This window comes from Apaloderma vittatum, unplaced genomic scaffold, assembly GCF_000703405.1.
Source record: "Apaloderma vittatum isolate BGI_N311 unplaced genomic scaffold, ASM70340v1 scaffold22536, whole genome shotgun sequence".
In the NCBI taxonomy this organism is placed as follows: Eukaryota; Metazoa; Chordata; class Aves; order Trogoniformes; family Trogonidae; genus Apaloderma; species Apaloderma vittatum.
In genome coordinates this window covers 1-9,838 of record NW_009721549.1, presented here as the reverse complement: position 1 = coordinate 9,838, position 9,838 = coordinate 1, and the positions used below count along the sequence as shown (strand labels likewise).

The window sequence follows — 9,838 nt, the reverse complement described above, 5'->3', positions numbered from 1 at the left end:
TGGAGGAAAAAGCACTTGGATTTAACTAATGTTTCTCTCTCTTCTCTTGTAGAAGGGACATCTTTCACATCTGCCGCAGAAAACGAAGCAAAAATGGAAACCATGCATGAGCTGATCCCCTTTGCCAGAGAAATGCTCAGCCAGAAGCCCAACAGGAAAATGGTCAAGCTGTACATGCTGGGCAGCGCACTGGCTTTCTTCGGGGTGGTCATCGGTCTGGTGGAGACGGTTTGCAGCCCTTTCATCTCTGATGGGAGGCTAGAGGAGGAGGAGGAGGAGGAGAAGAAGAAGAAACCTGCCCCGATGCAAGAACAAATGCTTGCCCAGAAACAGGAGGATTTGATCTTGGAAAAGAGCAAGAAGCCGGTGGCGGTACAGAGGGCCCAGGCGACCAGACAGCCCGGCCTCTAAAAGCCCCACAGCTGGAGAGGTGCCCGCCAAGCAACCAAGCGCAAGAGACTCTGCTGTCCTCTCGTACCCGGTGGTGGTTCCAGCAAGAAGAGAGAAGCGTTGGCTGAAGGAGGAGACCGCAAGTGTAGGACTTGAAAGAAGCGAAGGGTTATATTTGCTGCTGTGCAGCAGTGGGGAAAAAATACCTTTTGTTGGTATAAAAATGTGCAAGATGCACAGCATGGTTTCTTATTTTTATTACAGACGCGTTTTACAACATTTTGCAAAATCAATAAATATTTTATATGGTACCAATGCGCTCTAGCTGTGTGTATTTGCAAAGCCTTCTCACATTGATTTTGTGAAGAGGTTTTGCCCGCACCCCTGGCTCCTCTCGGGGGGCAGCTGGGGGCACCCAGGGAACAGCTGAGGGTGGTGGCTGCATCCTCCTTTTTTTCAGCGAGGCTGCTCAGGGAGCAAGGGGGTGGCATTTCCATCCCTCCTGCAGCTGGGTCCCTGCCAGAATGGGCCGATTGGGGTGGGGAGAGGAGGTGGAATTTGTCTCTCAGGTGACAGGCACGTGCCTGGAGTTGCAGGTTAGGTTCTATTTCATGGCGTTATCTGGATTTAATGGTACAGATTCAGGACTTGGCCACGCATGCGCCGAACTGTTAAAAAAAACAACCCACCACCCTGTCCATTCTTTAGCAATCCTCTAACGGGCTATGCCTGCTGCACAGCTAAAAAATATCTTCTGCCCTTCCTGGGATCCTTCACAAACCCACCACACACTAGTATTAGCTTCCAGTATTCTAGAGATGTCACAGATGGAAAAACTGAAGCATGGAGAGACACAATGGCACAGCCAGCCTGGAGGGTGTGGAAACAGGGACCCAAGCTTCAGGGCTGTCCCCAGGGCACTGCCAAACTCATTAGAGGACTTTCACCTATTTACAAATCTTTCCCGGGCTTCATAAGAAGCTGTTGCCTTCAGGACTATGTCACATCAGTCAAATCAACCCTGCAGACAGCCACAGCTGAAAGAACAGAGGGGAGGGAAATAGTCTCTGCCCGTCATGACTGGGGCAGAAAATCCCTTTTTATCTGCTCAGTGGCAGAGCCACGGCCAGAGATAGGAGGAGGCGACACACCGTGCACAGGAACTGGGAGATGTACCAGAGATACGCCACTATCTAGCTAAGAGCAAAACAATTGATACAAACAGCAGGAGATTAAGAAAAATGAAAAAGCACTGGCTGACTCCAGTGCCGAACATACAGCTCCTCCCAGAGCTGGGTAAAACAAGAAAATATAAGAGCGCAGCTGAAGTTCGCCCTTACATTTTCATAATACGGAACCGTGCAATTCATCTTGTTGACAATTATATTTGTCAAAAAAACCCAAACCAGCAGCACATTGCGGAGGAGGAATCCTATTGAGTCTGCTCAAAAACTGTTCCAGCTTTGAATTAAATATAAAGTACTTTTTCCTCATGAGGAAAAGAGCAGAGTCCAATTAAATTAAAAACAGCATTTGAGAAATACTTTGTTTAGTCCGTAACACAAGCTTTTGGTCTCTGACAAGGCTGAACAACCCAGTGCCTCACTGGTATCAATGGAAATTTCATGAGCAAACACAAAAGGAGAATTCAGGCCTGAAGAAAGCCATCAGCTGACGCATGTCTGTCATCCCCCCCAGTTCCAGCTCTAAGCAGGTTACACATTTGCAGCCCAGCCTCAGGGACGGAGAGGGCTGACCTGAAATTCCCTGTGGCACACTTGGTGCATGGATAAACCAGAGACCTGAATGTCCATGGCTGTGTCCGACATGAAAAGATTGCCAGGTCGAGCTCTCACACTTCGCTGTCATTCAGATGCGCCGTGGCAGAGCTCAGCAGCTGATAAATGGATTAAGCCGAGATGAGAATCACCTCTTTGTCCAAGGCAGCTGCAAACTGTCATTCACATACCGGTTCCCAAGATTAGCCCTTCTCTACCAGTTGTAGGTGTCTCACCCTGCCCTATAGGAAAGGTGAAATTTTAAAAATGAGGAGACAGAGCTGGCCTCAAGCAGCCCAGCTTGCAAGTCCTGGGGTGACTGGGGAGCTCCAGGTGACCCCATCCAGGATGATTTCCACCACTTCTGGGTTTGGACCTCAGGTTGTCTTCACACCATGTACATATCTCCTCATATCATGCCAGTGCCCTGCTCCCCACACCTCCTCTCCATGGTTATCCAGTCACAGAGTTTATGAGCTTAAAGCAAAGAGGTTTATGGAACAATCAAAATAGTTCTCCTAAGACTGCTAACGGGATTAGACAGCTCAACCATGTGCTGCGCCGGTGGTTCTGGAGCCAACCTAGTAAAATCATGTCCTGCAGAAGACAATCTCCTGCCTCCTGATGCACTGCAAGCTCGGAGGTCATAACCTCCCACGTATTACCCCAACAGGTCAGCCTGAGGGGGCAGCCGAGGCATCACCATTCCCACAAGGCATCACATTGACATTAGAAGGACCAGCTCTCTGCCGAGTGCTGAATTAGACACGTACTAATAGCTGGTTTTACCACAAGGACTATATAAAGTCTTATTTAAACCACACAACGATAAATTCAGTGTGCATGGAGGCTCAGTAATCCATTTAACATCACTTTAACTATGATGAATGACAGACTTGCCAGATGCAGTAGATTAAAAGGCTTCGGCAAACTTCCCTGCCTTTAAAGCACGGCACAACTCTCCAAACCAGCCTCTTTCCCCAGCGCCATCTCCTGAGGCCCCTCACGTCCGCATGTCATCACCAGGCAAGCTGCAGAACTGCAGTTTGGCCAATGCAGCTGCCACAAACACAGCCCCATGCAGACGGCAAACAGCACCCGCTGGCAACAGAGCACGGCGGGGTCATCCCCACAGCCCGCGTGGGAATCGCCACGAGAAACTTTATTTGTAAATACGATTTTTTGTATTTATATTTTGATACACCCAGGGAGCAACCAGATGGAGCAAGAGGTACAGTCACTACTAGGAAGGACCCCTCAGGCAACCTATGGTGCAGAAGCATTTAAGAGTGAGTTAAACCAACGTCCTGAGGGACACACTCTTGAGGAGGTCACACGACGCCGGAGGTGCGGGTTAGATTGCTGAGCATTGCACAAGGCTGATTTCCATCTCTCTTTCAAGACTTGTCTGAACCCAGTTTAATTCAACCTGTAACCACGACATTTTCCCGGTGCATTAAATCCTCAGGAAAATCACAGCTGGCACGAGATCTGGGGAGTATTTGTCAGTACCCATCCTGCAACGCCTCTTCAGAGATCTTATTTCAGCTTGGAGCTGTTGTCCGGGCTTTCATCATACGGAGTTGAAGGCCACCTAAAACCCAGCAGCCCTCCCTCACGGGCCAATTGCTTTAAGGGCATGAACTGAATGTCTTTAGGGTCCTCACTTGCTATTTGCAGTTTGGAATCTGGATGTTTCAAGAGCTGCCAGGCTAAAATTAGGGCCCCAGATAAGCATATCAGCCTCTGCCACCCAACACCAAGGGCATCAGGAACATGGATGGTGGCCAAGACTTAAAGCAGCCACAGTACCAACCATCAAATATTCAGGCAGCAACTCCCGATTTGGTCACACAAGAAAAAAAAAAAATAGTGCTTAGACATAGCTTAAACATCACAGTATTTTCTCCAAACCAGCAGCGAGTAGAAATCTCAGGTCAAACCAAACCCAGTCCTACAACCATCTCAAATCTCCCTTAGAACCCAAGGCGGAATTTCTCGGAGCGGAGCGGCTGTGACGGTGTTTGCAGGGTGTAGGAGCCACGGGGAGATGGTGTGTGTAGCTGTGCCCAAACCCCGACACGTCTGTCACAGCCCCACAGCATCACGTTGGCACGCACAGCGGTCTAACGCGAGAATAACTGAGGGCAGCCCTTTCTGATGGTGATATCCCTAAGCTGTAAAGAAAGGAATTAGACCTGCATTCACGGCAAAGTATGTTGGGAGAGCTGGGATGGGCAATAGTGCTTTAATGAGATAAAGGAAAGGGGGGAAAAAAAAGAAAAGCCTCTGCATTTAACAGAGATATGATAACGGATTGGAAAAAGCAAATATAACACAAAAAAAAAGAAAAGAAAATAAATTTTAAAAAGGAGCATTATCCCAATTCCTGCCAAGTGCTTTTGAGTCCCGGAGCTGCATGCACGAACCTGCCCAAGCCGCAGCCCCCGTGGGCAGGCAGGGGCTCTCCGGCAGCTCCCCTCAGCCGCTTTGTTGTGAGGACAAATTTCCTTCACATCTTTGTTTCCTCCCAAGCAAAGGAGCAAAGAGCACCGTGCCTTTCCGACAGGGCTGCAGAGGGGGCACAAAGGTTGACAGTTATTGCCCCACTGCAGTATCCTGATGCGGGTAATAAACAGCGATATCTGAAATGAGCCTCCCTTCCTGCCGGCAACCCAAACACGATCACAGCCGAGGTAAGGTTAATTAGTGCTTTTTCTGAGGCCAAGGAATAAAATGGTTGCCCCATGATCATGACCCAAATTCGAAGAAAAGGGAAGCAGGAAAAGGCAGAGTGATGGTGCTGGTGTTATCTGACCAAGTGTGGGCTGAGTGCTTCTTATCAGAGGAAAAGTTGAGGCTAAAGCAGAAAGGTACAAAAGAGAAAAATAACCTATAAAGCAGAAAAAATGCCAGAGTGCTCCACTGCCCTACTAGGTATGCCACTAAATTAAATCACCTTTACTTGAAAGCTACAATAGGTGAGGAAAAAAGTTTTCTTTAAATAATTCTTTCCAGCTGGTTAGGGTAGAGGTAGCCGAGAGGGACAAGCCGGGCATCGTGCCCATGCAAATCAGGCCACGGTGCTGCCTCAGTGCTGCGGATGAGGCTCTTGTCCCAGCAAACGTGGCTTTCCCCCACCCTGAGAAGGCAGAGGAGAAGGCAGAGGCTCCAGCAGGGCAGCTCCAGGAGCGGACGAAGCTCCCGCAGCCCGTCCCTGTGCCACGTGCCGCAGCGGGTACCAGTACCCTGCGGGGAAGATCCCAGCGCCAGACACAAGCTGGCACACAGTTTATACCTATTGCGTAAGAGCGATGGCGTTGCATTTGCTGCTGCTGAGACTCGGGGAGCTAGAGGATGTCCTGTGGCTTTTCCTCAAACTACATTCACCTAGAAGCAGGAACAAAGCTCTTGCAAAACTCAAAGCAGGAACCACAACGGCAAGGACCCTCATTTCTCCGCAGGAAATAACATTCAGTATTTCATTACAAAATTCCCTGTGCCTGCACGGCTCCATGGACCTGGAGTTTTTGCACCCCTGTCGGTGGGCTCAGCTCAGGCACTGCTCCCTCAGCCGCTCACAGGAGCGGGTAGAGATTAAAAAAATAATCCCCTGCCTCAGCGAAGCACGTTTGGGGGAAGTACATGATGCTTGCCCGCTGCTGCCCAGCATCCCAGCGGCAGGCAGATGCTTCGGGGCACGGAGCTGCGACACCCTGGGGAGCACAGAGCCTTTGCTGCAGGGCCCCCCGCAGTCCCCGGCTGCCCCTCGACCCCGGCTGCATCCCCGCACGCACCCTCGCGCTGTGCCAGCAGGATTAAAAGGCGCAGGAATAAAAGGCGAGGGTTTAACCACCTGCGCTAGGCTCGCTCTGATGTTCTCGAAGTGAAACTTGATGCTGCTCGAGCAAAGACACACCTCTTCCAGGGTGTTGTGCAAAATTCTGCATTTTAACGTAGGACAGGAAATATGAAAAGAGCCAGGCAGAACCCAAACAGCACCACCGGTTAGGCCGAGGTTCGCCAGCTCCAGCGGGGAGCAAATCAAAGGGTTTGCTCCACTTAGCCATCCACCCGTGATTTTCCCGTGCTTTGGAAGTTGCAGTTGCTTCGCTATCAGGTTTTAAAGGATTGGCATTGCTGCTTCCCTCTGGAGCAGCTCTGCAGAGGGGTTTTTTTTTCCCCTCCCTTCTCTTTCATGCTTTATTTCCTGACTCCACAGTGGGATGGGTCGGTTGCAAAAGCTTCTCATTCCCTTTTTGGGATTGGTTTTGGCCTTCTGGTTTTATTCTGCGAGGGAGAATTTCAAACCGGGTAAGTATTAAAAGTGAATCTTTTTCTGAAGGAGAAATATTAAAAGCCACATTTGAGTGTTTTGCATAGAAGCTGTACAAAGCTTGGACCAAACCCCGGCTGAGCCTTTGCATGATTGCCGATACTGGGAAGTTGTTTTAACAAAGACTTGAAATCAAACCGAGCAAGTAACATGCAGAAATACTTCCTGAGGGAGCAGGTGAGGCAGGGGGTCTGAGATGGAGAGGGCTCTCACCACTCCATTTGCCAGCAGGCAGCAAAAGAATTTATAAACATGCCTTATAAATGTTGGGTTTTAAGTTTTGAAGCATGCACTTACTGGATGATTTTCATAACAAAATAGTTGGGGTGTTTATAAGGTTTGTCCTGACCTGTGGGGAAAAAAAAAAAAAAGTGCTGAAAGAGCCGAGGGCTGAACTGGCTTTTCCCAACAGATGTAAGAGACCTCCCGGTGCCAGATGCTTCACATTTGTGGGGTCACTTAGCTTCCCGTTAACTACTTACTCCGCAGGGCACTAGGGAACTTTTCAATTTACTTATTTTTTTCCCAATATAGCACTTGGATAAATTCAATCCCTGTGACTTGGTCCTCACAGAGATGCTGAAAGGGAAGCGGGTGATCGTCACCGGAGCGAGCACCGGCATCGGGGAGCAGATGGCGTATCACCTGGCGCGGATGGGGTCCCACATCCTGATCACGGCACGCACAGAGGCCAAGCTGCAGAAAGTAAATGGCAAGCTGGGCGCTCTCACATGCATGCTCAGGGCGGTGCACACACGAGCCCAGGAAGGTCAATCTCGCATCTCGGGTACATGCAGGAACACGCGCACGGGTAGCGGCCGGCCGGGCGGCATTAACGCTCGCGGGGACACAGAGTCTTGCTGCGTGGAGCTCCTGTAGGCGCAGAAATCCCTTTCCCACAGGTACACGCGCTCTGCACAGCACGTATCGTTACACATTGGACCTTGTTTAGTTGCGTGCACTCATCCCTGCACACACACAGGCCACCTTGGCATTCACACACCCTCACTCCACGGCAGCGATACACAAGCTCCCGCTCACCCGACTCGCACACAGCTTCGGCACAGACAGCGCCGATAAAGAGCCAGACAGCCCTGGGGAACACGCTCACCCAGGGAAAAGCTTCTCAGGCTCCCTTTGAAGCTTAAAACGGCTCCAAACACTCCCCAAACAAGGCAGAAACACATCCCAGGGAGCACAGACAGCCCTTATGCTCCCGCACCCGCTGCCCGGAGCCGGGCCGGGGTTTCTGACGGGCACTGTCGGTGCGGCAGGTGGTGGAGCGGTGCCTGGAGCTGGGCGCAGCCTCGGCGCGGTACGTCCGCGGCACCATGGAGGACATGGCCTTCGCCCAGCACGTGGTGGAGGAGGCGCAGACCTTGCTGGGTAGGTTTACAGCCCGCTCTCCCCACACAGCAGCGGAACATTACGTGCCGCGCTTTGCCACCGGCCCGCGGGAGAGGTGGAGGTGGGGTGGGACAGGGGAGATTTTTCTCTAATTCTGCCCTTTGCAGTCCTGCTCCTCCATCCGGCTTCATCGCTCCAGCTCTAACTGAAAGGCACTCTCAATTTCAGCTGCGTGCCCTCCTGACACCCTGCTCCAGTACCACAATTCTGATTTCATCACCCCCAGTTACTGTGGCCTGAAATCACCCGTCGTTGCCACTGCAGTCACGGGTCACGGCTACAGAAATGCAGAGTTTCAGCTCTGTGGGGAGTGTTCCCCCTCTCCCGCCCTAGGCCCACATACATCTCGAGGGCGATCTCCCTTGTGCCGCGGTATTTGTGTTTCGAACCAGAAAAATAACAACAAAATTCTTGCTGGCAGCCACCATCCAGATTATGTCCCTACCCCAGAGGTGACAGGTCACAGCTCCGACCCAAAAACCCAATTTCTTTTGATTACATTTATTCAAGCTCCCAGGAAAGGCTCTGCTTTGCTGGCTGTGGTCCTCTCACACCCAACACTAATGCTGCTCCTCTGCTCGCAGGAGGCCTAGACATGCTAATTCTTAATCACGTCGGCATGTCCTACTTTGGTTATTTCAATGGGGACGTCGGGCACGTGCGAAAGCTCCTGGAGATCAACTTCCTCAGCTACGTTGCGATGACTGTGGCTGCCCTGCCCATGCTGCAGGAGAGCGAAGGCAGCATCGTTGTCGTTTCATCCATGGCAGGTGAGTGGGCAACAGGGTAGGTGACATGGGATTCAGTCAAAAGACACCCTGGGCTAATTTTCAGAAGCAGCATGCAAAGACACCAACCATCCCAAAGTGCTTAACACACTCAAAAAAACCCCCAAACCCATCTCTTTTTTGTATATTCTTACTGGAATCTGTTCTCTGATGCAACACAATCGCTCAGTTGCTTTTTGACCAGCTCTGTAATTAACCCCCCACCCCGAGGTCAGGCTCATTAGAGCAGCAGAGCTCACACCTCCCCAACTTCTGTGGGGAAAAGGGGAAACTCAGCAATTTCTCACTGCATTGGTTCTCTGCTTGCCCATCTTGGTTTGGTAGGTCAAGTTCCTGCTAATATTTGTAGAGTGAGTTATCGACTGACTCTATTCACAAAAACACGACTAATAAATTTCTGTTAAGTTGGGAAACTAAATTACTAACAGATGTCCCGACTCACAGCCAGTGTGTTGGCTGATCTTCTGATGATCAGCTCAGCTCAGTACCCAGAGGCAGGAGCTTAAACTTTGCTCCATCTCTCCCCTCTGAGGGTTTCGTAGTTACTGCAGGTTGCTCATACCCTGAGCAGAAACACGAGCCGTGGTGTTGGCCTTTAGACCCCGAAAGAGCTGGAAGCTGACAGGAATATTTGTAATGCTGCTGTTCAGGTGCCAGAATGACATTTCACTATCAGTAAGCTCTCTTTGGGCAAAAAACTTCATTTGATGGAGGGCAAAACAGAGGTTTAGGCAAAGCTGTAACAGAACTTCACTTTGTGCCCAGGTAAAGTCGGGTTTCCCTTCACGGTCCCCTACTCTGCAACTAAGTTTGCCTTGGATGGATTTTTCAGCTCCCTGAGGCAGGAATTCATCATTCAGAACATTAACGTCTCCATCACGCTCTGCATCCTTGGCTTCATCGACACTGGTAAGATCAGGGCTGTCTGATCCCTCTGAGCATCAGCTTCTCATCCCGCCCTTCAGCTCCCTCTGCCACCCACCCTCCCCTTTCACCTCTGCTGCTGCTCTTCCTCCAGCCTGGCTGTTGCACAGAAAACACACTTTGGTCTCGGGGTGATCCTACCTCTCCCATAAAACAAAAAAAAAGTCTCAGAGCCAATTTTTTTCCCTCTGTACTTCATAAAAGCAGCCGCTGCA

The 9,838-nt window shown here is 50.5% G+C and overlaps 2 protein-coding genes across 2 annotated transcripts; both read left to right on the top strand.

Annotated features, from left to right (window-relative positions):
- The first annotated feature begins 93 nt into the window (after positions 1 to 93).
- G0S2 (G0/G1 switch 2) lies at positions 94 to 411 on the top strand. Its single transcript, XM_009871442.1, has one exon. The coding sequence runs from the start codon at positions 94 to 96 to the stop codon at positions 409 to 411; it is 318 nt and encodes a 105-aa protein (XP_009869744.1).
- Positions 412 to 6,394: 5,983 nt separating this feature from the next.
- LOC104267047 (corticosteroid 11-beta-dehydrogenase isozyme 1-like) lies at positions 6,395 to 9,608 on the top strand (the record flags this gene model as incomplete). Its single annotated transcript, XM_009871441.1, has 5 exons — positions 6,395 to 6,482; positions 7,079 to 7,209; positions 7,779 to 7,890; positions 8,496 to 8,681; positions 9,465 to 9,608. Coding segments are annotated over exons 1-5 (661 nt in total), but the record flags the coding sequence as incomplete, so codon positions are not given.
- Positions 9,609 to 9,838: the final 230 nt, after the last annotated feature.

What these genes read in the sequence shown, in the direction of transcription:
- G0S2 (XM_009871442.1), top strand. Translation starts at nt 94, where the DNA reads ATGGAAACCATGCATGAGCTGATCCCCTTTGCCAGAGAAATGCTCAGC.